This window comes from Drosophila miranda (genome assembly GCF_003369915.1).
Source record: "Drosophila miranda strain MSH22 chromosome Y unlocalized genomic scaffold, D.miranda_PacBio2.1 Contig_Y1_pilon, whole genome shotgun sequence".
Lineage (NCBI taxonomy): Eukaryota > Metazoa > Arthropoda > Insecta > Diptera > Drosophilidae > Drosophila > Drosophila miranda.
This window is the reverse complement of record NW_022881603.1, coordinates 44930816-44953416: the sequence shown is the minus strand read 5'-3', so window position 1 is coordinate 44953416 and position 22601 is coordinate 44930816. Positions and strand designations below refer to the sequence as shown.

Below are 22601 nucleotides of genomic sequence, written 5' to 3'. Positions count from 1 at the left end.
ACCAAATTAGCAGTCGAGGTTGTTGCAAATTGCAAAATTTGTCAAACGGCCAAGTACAACCGACACCCACAAAAACAAATACTTGGGGAAACACCCATACCCTCGTATGTGGGCGAAATGCTACATATCGACGTATATTCAACCGATAAAAAATATTTCCTCACATGCATAGACAAGCTTCCAAAATTTGCAGTTGTCCAACCCATCGCTTCAAGAACAATAGTTGACATACAATCAGCAATTTTACAACTTATCAATTTTTACCGGAACACCAAGACGATCTATTGCGATAACGAACCTTCCATAAAGTCCGAGACAATAAAATCATTATTAAGTAACCAATATAACATTCAAATTATAAATGCTCCTCCACTTCATAGTACTTCCAATGGACAAGTCGAAAGATTCCATAGCACCCTTAATGACATTGCGAGATGTTTAACAGCCCAAAGGAAACTTACAAATACTGTGGAAACGATACTTCAAGCAACTATTGAATACAATAACACAGTTCACTCCGTAACGAAGAAACGTCCGGTCGATGTAATTCACTCGTCCTCCCCTGAACTTGAGGTGGAAATCAGGAATAGAGTTCATAAAGCACAACAACTCCAAATGAAAAAACTGAATGAAGTAAGACATGATAGACAGTTTCAAGTAGGTGACACAGTCCTTGTAAAAGCAAACAAACGATTAGGAAACAAACTGACACCTTTGTACACCGAAAATAAAATCGAGGCAGACTTGGGGACAACGGTCCTAATAAAAGGAAGGGTGGTCCACAAGGACAATTTAAGATAGACATCAGTTCATAATGAGTTCATATTCCTCTTCACTATTCAATATACAACAATAATAGAGGATACAGAAGAGTTAAGAAACAAATTCCTACAATCGCAAATGAGACATTACTTTCAAGAAACAGAATAATTATTTCAGAATTAAAAGCATTATTGTTATCAGTTACACTTGCAAAGATAGGAATTGTTAACCCTTCCGTATTAGACTCTCACGATTTGAGAAGAATAATTAATGAACACTCTACGAATTTAACTATTACTGATTTAATAGAGGAAGCTAAAATCAAAGTTTTATTTAATAATGAATTCTTTCCTAAGCCTTACCTAACTGCGCTACCACTCTTACAACAACATTCTGTAAAAAACTTCCCTACACAACTTGTGCGCAGCAACTACACTCCGGTGTCATCGCGCACTGTCCAACTCGGCCCAGCCATCTCGAACCTGTAACACGCATCGATGATGGCATAATCATCATAAACGACATAGTGGATACAATCGATAAACAGAACTACGCGAGGAAGTCTCCAGGATCAACAGTATCCACATTACTCGACATAACAAACCATGAAGACGTACCGAGCTTGCCGTACTTATAAAGGTTAAGTATGGAAACTTACGACACATCGACCAACTGGAATCAGGACTCGTAAGAAGACCGATAATATCTGGATTGGCTCCGAGAAACAGACGCCAACGTGACCTCCAAGTGCTAATTGACGGCTTAAAGGAATCCGAGGACGTCTTCCACTTAAGTGAAGGAGGAGTTAACACAATCGATCGAAAAAATATATAAAAACAAGATCAGCCGTTATACAGGGGATGTTGCCCAGCGACACCGGAGTTTTGGGTACGCAACAATGTTGCAGAACGAGCAGTGAGCGTCGGGAGTGCTGGGAACTTACTTGTAAGCAGTAGAGTAGTTCGGGGGGAGAAATCAACCGCGTCGGCCGTCGCCACGCCTATCTCAAACCGAATAAAATAAAATAAAAATTGAAAGAAATAAAATTAAAATTTGTAAAGCTAAAAGCCGTATATGCTGCGGGCGAAACCGGTTTATGGCCGTGCCGACCTAGCACATACACACATATACACAACTACAAGCATATTTCTTGGTTGGCTCGAGCTCGTGCTGACCGAGGCATTGACGAAGCCGAGTAGCACTTCGGAGGCGAAGGTAGCGTAAAAGAGAATTGAAGTACTAGCCCCGCGCGCCCGTACCTCGAAGCGTCAAACGAAAATTGAAAAAGCATTTGTTCCTCATGCGACATCTTGGTATTGTATAGTCTTTGATAATACATACTGCCTTGCTACATATGTTTGTACAGTGGCTCACAGCTTAAATGAACAAAAGCACGTTAAAAATTTAAAATTTTCATAACTTCTAAACCATCAAACTTACCAATGAAAATCAAATGACAAACAAAACGAACTTCTTATATTTTTTAACATTTTTCTAAGACGTTTTAAATAATAAATAACAAAAATACTGCATTTTTCCACCCCACAGCTTATTTTGTTCAAAGAGAAATTGAACCAAATAGGCTGTGGGGGTGTTTTCTAGTGCGCATTTTGTTTTTTTCCTTTTTGCGGGGTAACGGAGAAGAATATTGTAAACTTTTAATAGCACGGTTTTATTATATGTTCTTCTTTCTAGATCGTCGTATTCGAATGAATGTGTGTTGGCATATCTATACTTGTCGAGGACAAGTATCGATATATCGAGTACATTGGTATTTCTTATAATACTATCGATGAGTAAATCTTATACTAATATTCAAATCTTATAAACTAATATTCATATCTTACATTCGGGCAACCTGACTACAGATCGCCCACGATTTACACACTAAGGCATACAGTTGGTTAAACATTTCTTATTCGGTATTGTCTTACTTAACATACTATTTCATCGATTAACAACATGAGACCATGGTTTTATCCTTACACTCTACCCAGGGTTTAAGCCTTGCTGGTTCTAATATACTTCGGAATGGCATTTGCGTCAACTGACAGCCCTCAATGTCGACAACCTCATAACGATCATTATCCAATACTCTATTGATCCTGTACGGTCCTCGATACTTTGGTGCGAACTTCTTATTGATCCCCGGTGTTGCGTCCACATGCCGGACTGCTACATAGTCACCAGGTTCATACTTTAATGGGGCTCTATGTTTATGGGCATACATCTTCTCATTTCTTTTCTGCGACAACCGTATGTTCTCACTTGCTATTTCTCTTATAGTTTCCAACTCTCTAAGTTCTGACGCTAACTTCTCCTCTAGGTATTCGGTTAATTCATCTACAACGGGTCCTTTCTGGGGTATTCCAAATAACAATGTGCTAGGTGTCTTTTTCGTACTGCTGTTAACGGAGTTATTAATGGCGTGCTCTACCTTGCTCATCAACCTATACCAATCGGCTTGCTCAAGGGGCTCGGTTTTCCTAACATAGGAGTAAGAACACGATTCACCCGATCCACTTGGCCATTCGCCTGCGGTGCACCTGTAGCTACCTTAATGTGCTCTATCCCTCTCTCCTGCAGAAAACTAGAGAACTCTAACGAGGTGAAACAGGTCCCACGATCTGATATTATCCTAGTAGGGCGACTATAGAAATCAAAATATTTACTTAAGGCATCCTTCGCTTCCCGCGTGCTGGTACTATTAACCGGGAACAATTTGACAAACTTAGTGAATGCATCTATTACCACAAGGAGGTGTTTTCGCTTAGATCTAATACTCGGCAACGGACCCAAATGATCAACATGTAGGGTATGAAAAGGAACACACGACTTTGGGATACTATGGAGCGTTCTGTTATGGATTGTTTTAGGCATCGAGTGTAGTATACACGGTAGACAGTTTCTGATGAACCTTGCCACTTTACTTCTCATTGATGGAAACCAGTAGGTCCTCAAAAGGTCACTCACGCACTTCTCTGCGGCCAGATGTCCTAGTTTTTCGTGTGACCGCCTTATCAACTGCTCTTCCATACACATTGGTACATAGAAACATAGTTTGTTTTCACAACTCCTCTTGTAAACAATACCATCTATCATTTCAAAATCTACTTCAATTTCATCCTCTAGCATTTTTCGAATCCTAACTACTTCCTTGCCTCGCATCTGTTCTGTTTGCAATATCAAATCAACATCTTCTGGCGTTGCACCTACTACCCCAACTATCAATGATTTTAGTAATCTTTCCTCCTGAAACTCTAACTTGTCCCTCTCTACTGTATCCTCAACACATTTTTTCTCTTTATCTGAATTCCTATTACTAATGTACTTTACTCCCCCCACCACATCGTTAACGCTTCTTCTACATTGGCTCAAATCTCTAATTTCAATCTTCGATCCATCCTCTTCCCTATATTCACTATTCTCTATGTTATCTCTACAATCACTACCAAGGTTCTCTCTATCATCAGACTTCCACCTATTTCCCAATCTACTTCCTACTGCACTTGATTCTCCACACTCAATCGCAGGGTTCTGTACGGTACTACTACGCTCTCTACTGATATTTAATTCTCTACACTTAATCACAGGGTTCTTTACGGTACCTCTATGCTCACTACCAGTGTTGTCTCTACTTACACTATTCCTTCTATATTGCTTTCTACTCTCATCTTTTTCTAAATTAGACTTTTCTAAACCGTATTTGACTCTATAACCATCCTCTTACATATTCGTCACTTGATCTTGTCTGCTCAGCGCATCAACGTGCGCCATACTGGCTCCAGGTCTGTGCATAATGGAGTAATCATAGTTCTCTAACTCTAGGGACCACCGTGCTATCTTAGGACTAATTGACTTTCTGGTTAACGTCTGTACTAACGAAATACAATCCGTGATTATTTTGAAGGACCTTTGCTCCAAATATGCTCTAAAACGCCTCAATGCATAAATTATAGCCAATGTCTCTAGTTCGAAACTATGATAACGTGATTCTCTTTCTGTTGTTTTGCCGGAATAATAGGACACAGGGTGCATCTTCCCATCATCTTGTCTTTGCATCAGTATTGCGCCATAACCGGATGAACTTGCGTCTGTATGTAATTCCGTTTCTCTATTTGGGCTAAAAATGGCTAATACCGGAGGATTTGCCAACGCATTCTTAAGAGTTTCAAACGTCTTCACCTGTTCTCTATTCATGGGAAACGGACCACCTTCTTTTAACAACTGCACCAAGGGCTTAGCTGTCGTCGCAAATGACAACATGAAACGTCGAAAATACGAAAAGAATCCCAAGCATGAGTGCAGTGCTTTTACATTTTGACGGACTGGGTATTTTTTCAAGGCCTCAATATGGGAATCACTAGGAACTATTCCGTTTTGATTAACTTTATACCCCAGGAAATCGATGTTTCGATTGACAAACCTACACTTTTTTAGATTTATCTCTAAATTTTGCTCGCTAAACCGAATGCATAGTCTTTTTAATATATCCATGTGTTCTTCAACTGTTTTAGTCGCTACTAATATATCATCCATGTACACTACAATGCTTTTGTTCCTAATAAAGTCTCTCAAGAGCTCCGAAATAAATCTCTGAAAAATAGCGGATCCATTTTTTAACCCAAAGGGCATTCTCAAGTACTCATACTGTCCTTGCGGTGTCACAAACGATGTATACGGAACTGATTTTTCTTCTACGCCTATTTGATGATACCCACTTTTCAAATCTATAATGGAAAAACAGCACTTGTTTTCTAAAAACTCAAGACAGTCCTCAATAAGGGGCAATGGGAAATTATCTTTAACAATTCGTTTGTTCAGACCACGGTAATCGACACACATTCGAAGTTCTCCTGATTTTTTTTTTTTACTAGGACCAACGGGGAAGCATAAGGAGACTCACTATGACGGATTACTTTCTTTTCTAACAGATCATCTACTATTTCAGCTACTTTCTCTCTCTCATGGTAGGATAAACGACGCGGAGTACAATGAAATGGTGTTGTTTCTGTTACACGAATCTGCATCTGATACTTTGGTGGTGCTTTAAAGTCAAATTCTTTGTGTAAATAGTATGTCTTAATAACTTCCCTACACTTTTCTGCAAGAGTGGGGCCAAATTCGAAACCTACGTTAATATGTTCCTCTTCATCAATCTCTACCGCCGCACAAAAGTTACTGAACTCGTCGCCTTGATTCATATTCTCGATGGCCATTTTGTCATTCCTTGAGTTTTCTTGTGTCTGATTTTTAAATGGATTAGAACGTTTGATTAGCTCGCTTCTTTCTGTTTGATTACCATCTAACTTATCATCTAGTCTTATGTTAATATTATTTTTACGTTCGGTGAATAAAGACGCGCAGGTTAAACTAATAGCTTTTTGCTTTAACGAGCTTAATGGTGTGTGTTGCTTCGCATTGATATTTTTCTTATGAACTAATTTTACTTCAATAACTTTAAGGGCATCGCGTCCCAACAATACCGGCAAAGGCAGCATGTTATCATCTACGATGTTTAATAAAACGATATATTTCTTTGTGCAAAATTCAATATGGCACTTAAATTTTTCCCATATGGGAATTGGTTGTCCTCCTAGTCCATAGTATTTCCTAACTTCATTATAGGCTTCAACTATAGCCGACTTCGGTATCAAAGACTTATGAATAAAACTTACAGGGCTACCTGTATCAAATAGACTAAAAATACTGACGCCTCTTTGTTCACCAAACGGAAGTCATAAAGTGATTAACTGGACAGCCGCTAAATCGTCGTTGTTTTTTTCTCCTGGTCGCTCCTCATCTTGAACTGCAGCTACCCTAGTGGCCATCTTTCGTTTCGGGCACTGTGAATATAGGTGGCTGGTACTCCAACAGTTAAAACATGCCCCATCCGGTCTCTTTGGCTGACTGCATTCCTTCATAACGTGCCCAAATTGCCGACAGTTGTAGCAACGCATTGCGCCACCACCTTGCTGCTGCCCAACTGCCATACTCACATTTAGTTTTCCCTTTGTCATACCTTCGCTACGAATTGCTACGACGCCAGGAGTTCTTCTGACCTTATCATAGGTGACCATCTTGTCACGCAACTCGTTGAGTGTGCTGCAATATAGCATGGATGCTGCCATGCCCGTCTTGTCCTGCAGTCCCTCTACGATGAATTTGACCACATCGCTCGTGGCCATGTCTGCTTGCGACGCTATGCTGCACATTGCGACGAAATATTGCAATGCGCTTTCATTATTTGCAATTTTCCGTGCCTCCAGTCGCTTTCCAATGTCCCACGCTGTCACTTTCTGCTCAAAGACGTTGAGCAATTCTGCTCGCATCAATTGCCAAGTCAAAGGCGCCACATGGTCGATGTACGCCTTCGCCGATCCGCCTAGCAGCCGCTTCGCTAATATCCAGCATTTGGACTCGGATACACCATGGAAATTCATAATGTCCTCAAAGTTACTTATCCAACTGGTTACAGCCTGGTCGTCATCTCCAGAAAATGGACGCATCAACGCCTCAATGTGTGACAAGTCGATGCAATCTCTCGGCGTTTCCAACTCCATAGCCTCTTTCTCCGTTTTCAATATGCTTAATTTGAGATCAGCTAAGCGCTTGCGAGAAACGTACAATTGTTCCAACTGCTGCAAACGGCGCGATTCTTCTTCGTATTCATCTGATCGCATGGTCAATTTCGAACAAGCGTTGTCTTGTCGCGGCATGAATGCTTCTCGAGCCTTCTGCACATTTTCACCATATTCTTCTGGCGCCGCTTTTACTGCGTGTTGTGCACTACGGTTGTCTCTATCTATCTCGCGCTCAACCGGGACTGCAAAAATGTCTGCCTGCATAGTCTCGTCTGCGCTTGGCGCCGTATTTCCTAGCTCATACGTGTCTTCCATGATTTTTTTTTACTGCTGTACGTAATTGGTGTATGTTGGCATCTTGATCAAAATATACGTTTTGCCTACGCAATATGTCGCTAAGTTCACTTTTGGTTTTCGCTCTGATGTCTGCATAGTTCATCACAGAGTTTTTTTTGGGCAAACCCCACACCTGATATGTAAACTTTTAATAGCACGGTTTTATTATATGTTCTTCTTTCTTGATCGTCGTATTCGAATGAATGTGTGTTATCCCGTTATCGAGTACATTGGTATTTCTTATAATACTATCGATGAGTAAATCTTAAACTAATATTCAAATCTTATAAACTAATATTCATATCTTACAATATCGAACTTTTTTTTTTGGTTGGTAAGATAAGTAAAATCTTAACAGAATTGTATTAAAATTTTTTTTATGGGACTGCTCAATTGACTTTTACAGGGGTTTGAAGTTTGAAAAGTGCTCTGGTTCATTTAAGCTGTGAGTCACTATATGTATGTATGTATGTATATATGTATACATATATACTTCAGCGGTCGGCACGCACACATTACATTGCGTTTGTGTGCGTTGACAGAAGTCAAACTAAAACAAAAAGTATTATTGTGTTGCTGCCGACCACTGTTACAAACGCGTTGTGCCGGGTCGCAGTTTGACATTATCGTTCATGTTCTATTACGTGCTCCGGTGTTTCTTGCGAATCATGCCCGCTTTAAGTCCGTTTGCGAGACTTTGGTCGTCGCTCGGTTTTTGACCGGTAAATGCTCGTTTCGAAGTCCGTCTGCGAGCATTGGCCTGTGCCGTGTAGGTGTACATGTATGTATGCGCATGCGAGCAGACAAGAAATGCACACAGACTGATGTATTATTTTTCTATTCAATTAATAAGGAAAACAAAAGGTGAAGCGGAGATTGAAATAAATTATGACTCTGTCAAACGCACTTTGCAAAGAAAAAGACAGCCTTTCTTGCCAAAGCCTCCATCTTCTGCAGAGAATGTTCTGGAAGCTTTTCAAGACGAAAATATTATGAACCGTTTTGGAATAGCCAAGGGAAATACTGCAAATCAGTTCTATAAAAAAAGTGTACGCATCGAGCTCGTTTGCTTATTGCATATTTTCATCAGACAAGGTAATCACCTTGATGCAAGACAACATTCCGGAGCATAATAGGCATTATTTAATTGATGCTACATTTAAAGTGTGCCCTTTTGGAGATTTTAAGCAACTTTTAATAATTTATATTAAACATTTGCAGAAGTTAAATTTCTTCTTATGCTACACTTTATTTACTAACTCTAATCAAACATTTTTTTTAATTAGATAACCCCTTTTGTTTTGTTTTGATGACTCGCAAAACGGAGCTGTGTTATCAGCACTTATTCACATATGTATATAGACTCGAACATTTGCTGCCTTAAAGGAGCATCCTTTATATCAGATTACGAAAAGGCAATGCGTAACGCGTTAAAAGGTCTGCATCCCAACATGAATTTTTACGCCTGTTGGTTTCATTTTACTCAAGCATGCAAGAAAAATCGAGTGGTTTTGAAAATACGCTGAAATGCAATAAGAAAGCTTACATGCTATTTATGAAATTTTTGCACTTGCCGCTTTTACCAGAAAGCAAAATTGTCGAAGCATTTAACCTTCTAAAAGGCGAAGCAATAAACTTAAATAAGAATCTGTTTTCTCCATTTTTAAAATATTTTAATAGACAGTGGCTTAAAAAGGTATATTTTATTTATTGTTTAATAATTGAGTTGTATTTTACTTATTAATTTTTAACCCTAATTTTATAGGAGGGACCAAAAAGCATATCCGTGTTTAAGAGGTCAACTAGAACCACGAGCTCAGTAGAAGCTTATAATTTGAATTTGGAAAATAAAATTCGAGCAAATGGGCACTTTTTTAAATTTGTTCAATGTCTTATTGATGCAGAAAATGAAAAAAGTCGCGAGTTTGCTTTACTCTTTCAAAATGGTGGTAATGGAAATCAGACACAGAAGAAGAAATTACGTGTAAGTTGAATAAATTTTTAGTTAATCGTTCAAAATAATATGTTAGCTTAATTATTTTTGTTCTCAGGATCGCTCAAAAAAAATAATGGACGCAATGGATCTTTTTGAAAGAGGTGAAATAGATATACAGGGATTTCTGACATGCACTGTTTCCTTAGCAGGACATCTTTGAAGGGGTGGACAATGAAAGCAATTTAACTGGAATGTCTTCTGATATGAAATCTTCCACATCGTCACTTTCATCGAATGCTTCTCATTCAAGTCAGTCATCTGATAAATCATTGGTTCAAATGAATCCATGCAATGTGTGCCTATGTAACCCAAAGTCTGTGTTGTTGCGCCCGTGCAATCACGTAAACATTTGTGGTACATGTTGGGATCAAATTGTGGCCCACAACCAAGCAAAAAATGACTTGGAAGAAAATGAAAATATAAAGCCAAAATGTCCAAGTTGCAACCGAGAAGTCGAAGAGGCCATACGCAATGTTTTTATTTACAATTAACTTGTGTAAGTTAAGAACGACAAAATTTAAGAAAACTTCTATTATGATTTCTGTGTATTTGGACTATTGCACATTTTTTAATTGCAATAAAATCATGTTATAAAATGAAATGCTGTCAAAAAAATATAAGTGTATTTTACATGCGAAATTAGTTAATTATTTTCTTGCGGACTTAAGTCGTTTCGAAACGACATATCTCCGCCGATCCACAAACGACATATCTCCGCGCGAAATTATGACGTTTTGAGACGACATATCTCCGCGCGGAGCTATGTCGCTTTAAAACGACATAATTTCGCGCGGAGATATGTCGTTTGTGGATCGGCGGAGATATGTCGTCGGAGATATGTCGCTACCCCGAAAATAGTGTTGGGTTGTTCATGAACGAACGAACAAAAATGAACTATTTATAGAAGTGAACGAACTGAATAGGTTCATCTTATTCGTTCTTTTTCGTTCATCGTTCTTTTTTGTTCATCGTGCTTTTCCGTTCGTTCTTTTTTGTTCATCGTTCTTTTTTGTTCATCTGTCGTTCTTTTTTGTTCATCGTTCGTTTTTGTTCGTTTTTGTTCCTCATGTTCGCTATGTTTATTTTGCTCATTTCGTTTTGTTCGCTATTTTTGAGTTGGTATGGCAGCTCTTTTCACATTTTGTTGTGGCGGACTCTGGCAATAAAGTTGAAAAGAAATTTAAATTGTTTTGAAATGTCGCTTAAACGTAAATTTAGTGCTTTATGGAATCACTTCGTTGCCATAGATGACAAAAAAGCAAAGTGCAAGTACTGCAAGTCGGATTTGAGTATAGCCGGAGGTTCACAGAGCAATTTAACACGGCATTTGAAGTTGAAACACCCAGCTTCTCTCGATGAAATTGAACGACAAGGAAGTACTGAAGCCAGTTATTCTGCCGCCACAACATCGCAGCAAGAAATAACTGCATTTGTTCAGAAGCCACCGACAGCGCGTAAAAGTGAGCAATTAGACAAACAGTTAGTGTGAATGATTTCCAAAGGCCATCATGCTCTCCGGATCGTGGAGGAGCCGGATTTTAAGAAGCTGATAGAGGACGTTTCAAATTGCCCTGGATATAAGTTGCCAACACGTAAAACGCTGTCTAATGTGCTACTTCCAAATATACACAGTGAGTTAATTGCCAATGTGAAAGAGAAGATAGCATCTGCATCTGGAATTTGTCTCACAACTGATGGATGGACATCGCTCACCAATGAGAGTTACATAGCTGTAACCGCACACTTCATAGACAAGACGAATATGGAACTATCTTCGCATATGCTAGCTTGTGAAGCGTTCGGTGAGAGGCACACAAGCCTCAATCTTTGCTCTTTTCTTCAGAGTGTTGCAGCTGATTGGAAAATTGAAGATAAAATTACTGCAATTGCATCAGACAATGCTGCCAATATCGTATCAGCGATAAAATTGGGAAATTGGCGCCATATTCCAAGCTTTGCCCACACTTTAAACATCATTGTACAGAAAGCACTGGGACCAATTGACAGTGTAAGGGTCAAAGCAAAGCCAATTGTAGAATTTTTCAATCGCAGCTCATCCGGATTCAAGAAGCTCAAAGAAATGAATAGCCAATTAAATCTTCCCGACCTTAAGCTGACACAAGATGTGCCTACACGTTGGAACTCAACATACAAAATGTTTCAGCGCTTGTCTATTTTAAAAGATGGAGTTATGGTGGTCATTTCCCTTCTACGCCCTGAACTAGTACTGACCAAGGCAGAATGGGAAATTATTGATGGTGTATTGCCAGTGCTGAAGCCATTTTCTGAAATAACAACTGAAATTTCAGCAGAGAAAAATGTCACCTTATCAAAGGTTGTTATAATGGCCACATTGCTGCATCAATCCATAGCCAAAGCTATTCCAAAAGATGATTTTCTACGGGCAGTCGTAGAAAAACTCAAAGAGCAGTTGACCGTACGTTTTGGGGATTTGGAAAATAATATTTTGTATGCAGAGAGCACCATACTAGACCCAAGATTTAAAAAACGGGGTTTTAGGTCCGATGAATGCTATGAAAAAACAGTTGCAGCTATACAATGTAAGATCGCTCAAACGGGATTGGTTGATAATGTTGCTGATGATCTGTCTTCACAAATCGAAACCGTCAAAACGTCGCCAACCAAAATTGGCATTTGGGACGAGTATGACAAGCAGTATAACCAAATAACAAAGCCAAGCTGTAACACGGCTGCTGCCATTAGAGAGGTAGATAAATACCTAGCAGAAGAGAACATCAATAGAAAGCATGACCCTTTGATCTGGTGGACACAGCGAAAAAATGTATATCCACGACTATACGAATATGCGTTGAAACGTCTTTGTTTGGTGGCCACGTCGGTGCCATGTGAGCGCCTATTTTCTGCAGCAGGAGAAATAGTCCGCAAAAGACGAACGCTTTTGACGCCCAATAAGGTTGAAAGCCTTATGTTTTTACATAATAATATGTGAAATACTTAAAAATGGTGTGTATTTTATAGGTTTTAAAATTATAATGGACAACATAAGTAAAATTGATTATTGTTTTTCAGCCCCGACTTCTAAAACATAAAAAATGGAAAACGAGATACTTAATTGAAACTGTTGGTTGTGTCCTAACGATATCAAGTACTAAGTACGAATTAAAATAAATTTAAGAAGTTAAAACGTCAATGAATTGTAGTGCATTATTTACATATAAGCTTAAAACTAGATATGAGACTTTAAAATTGAACTAAGAACAAAAAGACCGATAAACAAAACAGGCCAAAGAACAAAAAAGAACGAACTAAAGGGACAATGAAAAAAAAGAACGATGAACAAAAAAGAACGAACGGAAAAGAACGATGAACAAAAAAGAACGATGAACGAAAAAGAACGAATAAGATGAACAAAAAGGAACGAACTAAAAGAACGACTTAGTTCACTGCATAAAAATGAACGAACGAACTTATTCAGTAAATTGAACGATTTTTACCCAACACTAGTGGAAAATATCTCGCCGTCTCTTTTCCTCAACCAGGAATTCGAATTATCGAAACACAAAAATAAAAACATACATACATATGTAAAAATGCTCTCTTGGTTTGTATATTACACAACAATTTTGACATATCACCCAGTCATACCGAATGGTTTTAGGCAACATATATATAAAGTCAGCAACGCGATTTTCAATATAAACCTTTCCAGGGTAATCACACGGAAGTTAAGTAAACAAATGAATAAAATAGTTTGATATCAGCTACCGTATCAATTAGATGCGCTTTTTGTGCTTGTTGTTCGTATTATTACGTATATGTATTATTATTATGCACCATACTAATACTCTGCTTAGACGAGAGCGGAGCGGACGTAGTCCTAGTCCAGCAACCATGACATTTTACCGTCGTGCTCCACATTTTGTCTCATATGTTCTAGGAAATCATTCCCTGGTTGTTTAAATGACCGCGGAGTCCTACTTGATCATAAGTTGTGTTTTAACAGCCATATAGCCGCAACAGTAAATAAAGCTAAGGGTGTTTTATCGTTCATCAAGCGTTGGTCCAAGGAGTTTGACGACGCGTACGTGGCGAAACAACTGTATATCGCGTTAGTACGTCCTATATTGGAGTATTGTTCTTGTGTGTGGAGCCCGCAGTATAAAGAGCAGCAGGTTGTTATTGAATCTGTGCAAAAGCAATTTTAATTTTTGCGCTTCGTAACTTTAACTGGGACTCGGGTAAAATCTTGCCACCCTACCGGTCTAGGCTAAATCTTATTGACCTGCCGTCGTCACACCATCGCAGAATATGCAATGGCGTTATGTTCATGCACAAGCTCCTAATTATAATAAGATCTGGCGTCCTGGACTAAAATATCACTACGGAAAACCCGGGGTCACATACATGCTATAAAATCAGAAATAGAGGAAACATCAGAGCCCGCAAGGCTACGCAAGATCCCCGCGAAAACTACCCACTAACTCCAGTGAGGAGTCCCTAGACATTTTATTAGACACGCATTTCCCCCGGGTGTACAACCATCGAACCGGCATACCTCCCTAGAGAGGGAGCGGTTGGTATGGTATGGTTGGTATGGTTGGTAATTGGCAAAAAGTTGAATTGGAACTATTTAACCTCCTTATCAATGATCTTCCCCAAGTTTTAACTAATTCACGAGTCCTAATGTATGTTGATGATGTCAAGCTATGTTTTTCCTACAGCGATCTGGTAACCTCGTTATTTCCTTAATCAGATCTCGACGCTCTCAAAAATTGGTAGATTATTAACGCTCTTCCTCTTAACATTTCCAAATTTAACGCCATGACCCTCCATCGCAACAAGTCTTACCTTTTTAACTTCACAATTCATAAAATTTCCTTGGAACGCCTGTACAAAGTTAATGACTTAGGCATTATTTTCGTACATAACTTATGTTTTAGTTGTCATATATCCGCTATTCCGAATAAAGCCAAAGGATTCCTTGTCCTTATCAAAAGATGGTCGAAGGAATTTTCTGACCCCTAACCACTAAACTATTCTATACCTATCTTGGAATATGGTTCCTGCATCTGGTCACCCCATTACCAAAAATATCAAGATATCCTCGAGTCCGTTAAAAAACAATTCCTTACCTTTGCCCTGCGCGGACTTAATTGGGACCCCTCTCGTCATCTTCCTTTTTATGAGAGTCGGCTGCGTCTCATGAACTTGCACTCTCTTGAAAGCTGTAGGAGTTGTCATCGAATTCTGTTTCTCCACAAACTTCTCCTAGGCGACGTTGAATCCTCGGCCCTCATTAGCCTTATCAATATTGCTGTCCCATCCCGCCCGACTAGGCATTACTATCCTCTGCGTCTTCCTGTCCTTCGAACTACTCTAACCATGAATCTTTCCGTAGCCTTTGCCGCGACTACAATAAATTTGTTTATCTTTTTTTCCTTTGATACTTGTGCTTCCAAAGTGAAATCTTCTTTAATGAATAATTATTTAATTTAATTTTATGATTTGTACGTTCTTATTTTTACACAGTTTAACTGTCCATAGTTGAACTCTAAACATTAAACATAAACATAAACGTGAACGTCAAAAATAAAGTGACGAAGGCCACGACAGCACTCTATACATGTACAAAATCCATTTTTGTAAAAAGGGGCACCAACCCAATGGATGGATCCAATGGATGCATCTAGCAATTGTTAGGCCAATACTACACTACGGAGTTACTGCGTGGTGACCGGAGCAATTGAAAAGGACCACCAAAAAACTGGGCAAAGTTCAGCGAATTGCCGGCCTATGCATCAGTAGAACTCCACCCCAAATGATGCGCTGAATGCTATCTTATGAAGAGCCTTGAACTTGCAGGAAAGGAGCGGGCAGGCATGGCAGCAGTACTTCTGAGAGACTTTGACCAACCGACTCCTACGGCACCACAGCACATAGGTCACTCATCCATTTTAATTAATAGCAATATCGTCCGTTTAAAAACATTCTACCGAGTTCCAAGAGAGTACACAGATACCCCCTTCAATACATTCAGTCCTCACAGAAACGAATGGCTCGACTGACTTCCAGGCCCAGATGGGGCCATACAGGCCATACACAGATCACTGTACCGTCTTCTAAGGGAAAGTCATATCAACATTTAGCATCAACATATTTAGCTCTAGCTCTAAGAGCTTGGGTTTGAGTGAAAAAAAATTAAAAAGTTATTATTTTTTATTTATAATCATAATTTACGTGAACTTTCTACTGCTTGAATCCAATAATAGTGTTTACGACGATGAGACGACATTCGATTCGCTGTCCCCCTTGATGCTGACGCATTCCTTCTGTTCAATAACTGATGGTAGGCCACTAATTTTGTCGGCGGGAGATTTCACCGAATCCAATTCACTTTCAGTCTTTAAACGTTTCGATTTATTGGCTGTTTTATCCAGATCAACTTCTTGCGCGGTATCTGGCAAAGCACTGCGTTTGAGCACGTTTTCATAATTTTTGACATTTGCAGATTGTTCATTTGCTTTGCTGGTGTTATATAACACATCTTCCGTTTCGGCAGGATTAATAGTAGTCGGAAGTTGTTGAAGTTTAGACTGAAATTTGACAATTACGGCGGTCATGTTATCACAACCAGTTCCGTCGCCCATAGTATTTGGCGCCAAACAGTTGTCAAAAAGCTAAAGGTTCAGATTGTTATTGATAATGCAAGGACAATATAAATATTTTATTATGTTACCTCTTCGCAGATGTTAGATAGCTTCTTATTTTCATCTTTTAGTCGAAGTCGGACAAAATCCACGACTTCCTCACTAGACATATAGTTCCAAATACCATCGCATGCCAGGACCATAAACTCGTCGGCAGGCGTAATAATTAATTTCTTTATGTCTGGTAGAGCGGATATCATTTGTGCCTCAGCTGGAAGTTCCAAATTTGTTTTATAAGCATGATCGCCAAGGGCTCGAGATAGATTTAGGCCACCATTGACACGACCATCAAGGGTTACACGTCCACCTGCTTTAACGATCCGCGTGGCCTCCTCATCGTCTTCAGGCTTGTGGTCAAGACTCATTTCAATAGTTTTACCATTGCGGGATATAACACAACGTGAGTCGCCGGCGTTCGCCACATACAGATCACGGCCATGCAATAAACAAACAACAGCAGTACATCCACTATCTTTGCCAGGCTCTTCAATCATATTCGCGCAAAACTGATCATTGGCTAGCTGATCCTCATCTGCTTCCTCTTCGTCACTTATATCGTCGTCCTAGGGATATGTTAGTTAGGTACAGGTAAAAAAAAAGAATAATTAAGAACTTACGTCGTCTTCGTCATCATCGTCGTCGTCGTTTTCAGCCCCATCGTCTATGTCTTCTTCAGAGCTATCCGCAGTGGCTACTTCCGGTTCCTCGATTATACCATTTTCATCGTAGTCAGCGTCATCGTCCGTGGATTCATCGTCTTGTGCAGTATTAAGTTTCTTTGCAATTTTTTCAGATTCCTTGCTGGTCGATGAAATAAAGGAGCCGTCAAGTTTTGTTCCTGTTGAGCTGACCAAACTACCATTTTTTTTCGCGTCACCCATGTCTGTAGACCCAGACACTATAGATTCTTCGGATACAGCGTCGCCAGCCTCTATAACCTCAGATGAAGTTACTCTTCCATTCTGATCAGTTGGAAGCTTTATAGTTGAACCGCTCCCATTAGATTTATCAGTTGTATCAGTGACAGTTTCACTGTTTATTAAATCATTTTTATTCTTGTTGGCGCTGGAACTGCTACTACTAGTCACTGCTGATTCATCTTCAGGTTTTGCTGCCTTGGAATGGCTGGAACTCGGACCGGGGATCTCCGAAAATGCAGCAGCTGCTGCTGCAGCTGAGGTTGAAGAGCCTTCTGGCTTAGCTGTTGGATCCATTACAGCCTTATTAGCAGCTTCGGCAGCCACTGCTGCAGCGCGACGACCACGCAAACAAGGCGCTTGCAATTTAAAATGTTCCTCCGCCTCGGTTTTTAGCCTGTCCATTTTGTGTGTTTGCGGAAGTCCTTTGTATTTTTCTAGTACTTCGTTCAATGGTAAATTGCTCTCCTCGTGTAACTCAGCTAAATCTTCGTCCTCATCTTCCTCGTACGCTTCGGCATCTTCCCCATCAACAAAATTATGCTCGCCGGCCAGTATTTTTAGTATGGTTACTACTGGTGGATCTAGCAATGTTTTGTCGAATCCCAAAAAAGCATCTTTCAGCGCCAGTCCGAACTGACCTTTTTTGTACGCATCTAGGTTTTTAAGGAATTCTGGCAACTTGTCTGCACAGTACTGGGCCACCTCGGATCCACCGTGGCCATCATAAACAGCAAAAAATGACGTATTGATATCAAAATTTAAAATACAATTGTGAGCATCCTAAATATCAGTAATTGTCAAATTCTTAGCACTTAATAAATTCATAAATGTCTCACACCCTTACCTCTTGACTGTTGCGCCAGCCCTGCATCGAGCTGGCACCTACTACCAGCAAATCGTTCAATTCATTCGTAGACGATTTTTCCGTCTTCGGATGCGACAAGTAAGCACCCATTTTGTGTAATCAAATATTTTTTTCTGCTTACAAAATGAAAAAGAATGTTAGAATTGGTTTACAAGGCGCACAGGCGAGTCGGATATCTCCTGAGCTATTTCATATGCCTAATGCGCTATGCGGAAAATCGATGCGTAGCCAGAGCACGCGTGCTTTGTCTAAATATTACATTTCGCGCCGCCGGTAAAAAAAATTTCACTGAGTAGAATTCACGATATTTGTTTTGTTTTTAATGAAGTTGGGAAATATATTTCTTTGTAAATCTCATAATTTAACTGTTTTTAAATGGAAATAAATGATTTTATTTTATGTGCGATGCTAGTGTTTTTTTTGGCCGCTTTTTTTTAAATTTAACACTTAATTCAGATAATCTTTCTAATTGTTTGATTTTTCTATTAACACAAACAAATCTTTTTTCAATTCTTACAAAATGATGCTATGTATATGTATGCTACTTTTTTTTTTTTTTTAGGGTTTAAGTTACCAAGCTACCCGTGAGTAGCGTGGGATTATTTGGCCGCCCGCCTTTTGAAGGTGGAAATTGCCAAGTAAAAGAATAGAAGATGTTGGAGTACTGTTTATAGCTTTACATCAATTTCGTCGATGAAGTCAATTAGTGTTTGGTACGCGCTGATGCTTTCTTTTTCAAAGAATTTGTAAATATCACTATATTTTCTTAGAGATGGGAAGTTTTGCCTTGTTGTGTTGTACTTTGTACAATTGAAAATTAAATCCGAGGCGTTATCGATACTATCGCATGTATCACATATGTTACTAGGAACTACATGCATTTTTGGCGAGAGTGTGCCTATCGAATGCGTTACCACTAAGCAGTCCGTTGATTCTTTTAGCGTCAATGGCTTTAAGCTTAGTTTTATTTAGGAACCACGGTTTGGATGATGTTGAGGGGAAAAGCGAGCAGTAACCTCGGTGCTTGATACTAGCAAACTCGGCGTATTCTCTCTCCCATTCTGCTTTTAAGATTCTGTGTATTTCGCACATAGCGTCTTTAAGGTTCCATTTAACCACTGTGTATTTTCCTCGTCTGTGGGCTTCTTTGGCTGCTGCGTCAACTGAAGTGTTCTGAGGGATGTTAGCGTGTCCGGGAATGTAGTGAACCTCTACAGTTCTTAGATGTGGATTTTGTTGGATCTTTTCTCTGATTTTGTGGGCGATAGAGTTATCCTGAATGTTCTTCGCCAGAATGAGGGCCCCGTTTCTGCTGTCTGTCAGGAGCGCGACACGAGGAAAATTGTACAAAATAGCATGGTCTAATGCCTTCTCGATAGCAAGGAGCTCGGCGAACAACGAGGAAAGGGTTTTGTGCGTGTAATAGCTATCTAAAAAACCTGTCCTATCGTGCAGGAAAGCGGCGCTGGAATGCCCATCTGCGACTGACCCATCCGTGTAATAGATTTCAAAACCACCCTTTGTCAGCTGATCCTTCTTTTCCCCGTGGAGCAGCATGATACCTGCCTGGTCTATAGCGTGCTTGTTGGGTGCAGAACCCTTGAAAAATTCTAAGTCGGAGCTAATTTAAGTGCAAAACGAAGCTGTGTTCTCGAAAACCTCAACTCTATCTATTATGCTGCCAAACTGCCGATATGCCTTAGCGTAGCCCGTGTTTAAATCCCTATTTGCTGACACTGTTTCACTTGCTGGGAGATTAAATGCAAACACCTTAACCAACTCTTTCGCCGCCAGGAATCTCATCCTGTAGTCCGGGGGAAGTTCTCCTGCCATGTGATATATGATAGGAACGGGAGTGCAGATTATCAGACCCAGCGACTTTCTGAGGTGATGGTTGCAGTGATTTTTTGATTTTGGCCAAGGCAGATTTGGACAGGTTGCAGAATGATGAGCACGCGTACTCTAGCCTACTTCTGACAAATGCCTTGTAAAATATAAGCCCTCTTTTGGGGCTGATTCCATAGTGACACCCACTGAGTAATCTGAGAAACGCACAGTTTCTGTTCGATTCCGAGATGGCCAGATCAATGTGACCAGAGGCTGAGTTGTTTGCTGAGATAGTCCTGCCTAGGTATTTGATCTGCTCTACTTGTCTGATCTCAACTCCTTGATGCGAGATATTTAGCGCAGCTCTACGATTGTTGAAGTAAATCACTTTAGACTTCACCGGATTGAATGACAGGTTTAGCCTATTGCATTTTTTTTCGAACTTATCTATACTGTCTTCCAGCACACCTTTCGCAATGGATACGTCTTTATGAAAACAAACTATGAAAAAGTCATCAGCATACTGAAACAGTAAGCAGTTATGACTGTTAATATCATGTAGTTCGGCTGTGTAAAGGTTAAAAAGGGTTGGGCTGAGACAGCTACCCTGGTTAACACCTCTGTTCACCTCTACCCCGCTTTTGCCCTTTATGAGAATTCGTCTGTTAAGGAAGCTGGAGATCCAAGCCGTGAGGCTTGTATTGAACCGCATATCCCTAATCCTGTGCTCGAGTGTGTCCACTCTTACACAGTCGAACGCTCTTTGTAAATCTAGGCAAGCTGCGACAACCTGACAACCCCTCGCCTTCAGCGCCAGAACTTTGTTGATAAGGTCGTTGATGCAAAGAGCCGTGGACCTGTTTCTCCTGAAGGCATAGGACCTGACCGGCAGCAGGTCACAGTTTACTATGTGCTCGTCCAACTTCAACTTTATCAACCCCTCTATGGATTTAAACAGCGTGTTAATCAAACAAATCGGCCTATGGTTTTGGAAGGAAGTAGGGTCTGCATTCTTCTTGGGGATGGGTACCACTTTTATCCTGCGCCAGACTTCAGGGATGACGCCACTCAGCCATACTTTATTTATAATTTCAAAAATGTCTTGTTTTTTCCCACTTGGTAGCTTTTGAAGCATCCTGAACGAGATGCCATCAGGGCCTCTAGCCGAATTGGGGTTCCTGGTTTTTAGGAAGGCCAGGAATTCTTCCAGTTCCAGGGGTTCCGGGTCGTCTGGTCCTAGCAAAGGGGCAGGAATTTTCTTAGGGGGCCTACTGTTTGACGTGGATGGGGTTACTTTAACCATATTGAGAAAGTTTTTGTCATCTTCGTTCGTCCATTTGTTCCCTACATTTTTGATTTGACCGTATTTTTTGATGTTCTTCACCCTGCTCCACATAGAGGGCGATGAGGAGACCTCTTCTATAAACTTGGAAAAGTTGCGCTTTCTAAGATTTTTTACGTGATTTTGTAGATTTTTGTCAGCTTCTAAGGTTGCTCTGGCATCAGCCAATTTTTTGGTGAGGTAGAATTTTTGCCTGCAAGCGTTTCTCACGCGAAAAAGTTTTTCCGTTTCCCCGTTCCACCATTTCTTAGCAACGTACTTGTTCTTGCTTGGGAATGTGACCGTGTTTTTTAAGGTCAGGGATTGCACTTTTTCATTGAGCTCCTCCAGCGTTGTGAAATCACTTGCACCCAGAATCCGGGCTATTCTGTTGTGAAGGATCTTCTTGCCTTGGAGGGGGGCATTTAGGCCTTGCACTGATAATACAATTGGGAAGTGGTTGCTGTTCGTAATTTTTGTTTTGAGGACTTGCCAGTTAATAGTTCCATTTCTGTAGTTCGAAAAAGAAAGGTCAAGAACGGAGAATTGAGATGGGCTCCTGGAGAAGGTTGGCGAACCGTCGTTTAGGCAGATAAATCCGGCCTCCCGGGTGGAATTCTCAATGCTGCGACCCTTGCGATCACAGATCGGACTTCCCCAGATAGAAGACCTAGCGTTGAAGTCCCCGCCCACTATTGAGGGTATGTCAAGCGAAGCCGCGAATTCGAAAAACTTTATTGTGCCCGATTTAAACTGTGAAACTGTTGTTGATGGCGGTGCATATATGCTAAAAATATTGAAATTGCTCTTGAGGTTTAATGTTTTTATTCCTAAAATTTCCAAGTCGTTCTCTATTTTTAAAATGCTGAATTGAATGTTTTTCCTGACGTAGATGCCAACCCCGCCGTAGCCGTCCTCTCTGGGCCTGCAGAAAAAGTTATAGTCTAAAATGCTGCAGTCCGCGTTGTTCAACACCCAAATCTCTGAGAGGATGGCAATATCTATTGCGTTCTTGTCTAGGAACATTGATAGGAGCTGTTTGTTGTTGTTGTGTGTCAGACTTTGAATATTTAGCTGAAGAATCTTCATTGTTGGATGTTTTGAGAACCAACTGCCATCCCTTGGGCAATCTGACGCCTATCTAGTTCTGCGTTGGAAGCATTGACAAATTCTCTAATTTCCTTAATAAATTTATTCGCTAAAGAATCCCCTTTAATGATGTTGTTTGGATCAATCAGGAACGCTGTGAGTTTGGCTCCTAGTGCGTTTAGCTTATCCTGGGCCAGAGAAGATGCCACGGA

The 22601-nt window shown here is 40.2% G+C and overlaps 2 protein-coding genes and 1 long non-coding RNA gene across 10 annotated transcripts; 2 read left to right on the top strand and 1 right to left on the bottom strand.

Moving 5' to 3' along the window:
- The first annotated feature begins 8085 nt into the window (after positions 1–8085).
- LOC117189934 lies at positions 8086–10058 on the top strand. 8 transcript variants are annotated; one of them, XR_004473601.1, is made up of 5 exons: positions 8086–8467; positions 8536–8777; positions 8969–9378; positions 9448–9666; positions 9734–10058. It is a non-coding gene; the product is annotated as an uncharacterized LOC117189934 (long non-coding RNA). The 8 variants fall into 8 exon arrangements; XR_004473602.1 differs by having other exon boundaries at positions 8088–8404; XR_004473600.1 differs by having other exon boundaries at positions 8088–8463.
- A 696-nt stretch (positions 10059–10754) lies between these two features.
- On the top strand, positions 10755–13166 carry LOC117191843 (zinc finger BED domain-containing protein 1-like). The gene is made up of 2 exons (XM_033396610.1): positions 10755–12663; positions 12730–13166. Exon 1 carries the CDS (start codon positions 11168–11170, stop codon positions 12647–12649), a length of 1482 nt encoding a protein of 493 aa, XP_033252501.1. The 5' UTR covers positions 10755–11167; the 3' UTR covers positions 12650–12663; positions 12730–13166.
- Positions 13167–15861: 2695 nt separating this feature from the next.
- LOC117190388 (probable protein phosphatase CG10417) lies at positions 15862–18688 on the bottom strand. The gene is made up of 5 exons (XM_033395465.1): positions 18670–18688; positions 18132–18265; positions 16985–18067; positions 16397–16930; positions 15862–16337 (listed from the first exon to the last, which is right to left on the bottom strand). Exons 2-5 carry the CDS (start codon positions 18240–18242, stop codon positions 15933–15935), a joined length of 2133 nt encoding a protein of 710 aa, XP_033251356.1. The 5' UTR covers positions 18243–18265; positions 18670–18688; the 3' UTR covers positions 15862–15932.
- Between the last annotated feature and the right edge of the window lie 3913 nt (positions 18689–22601).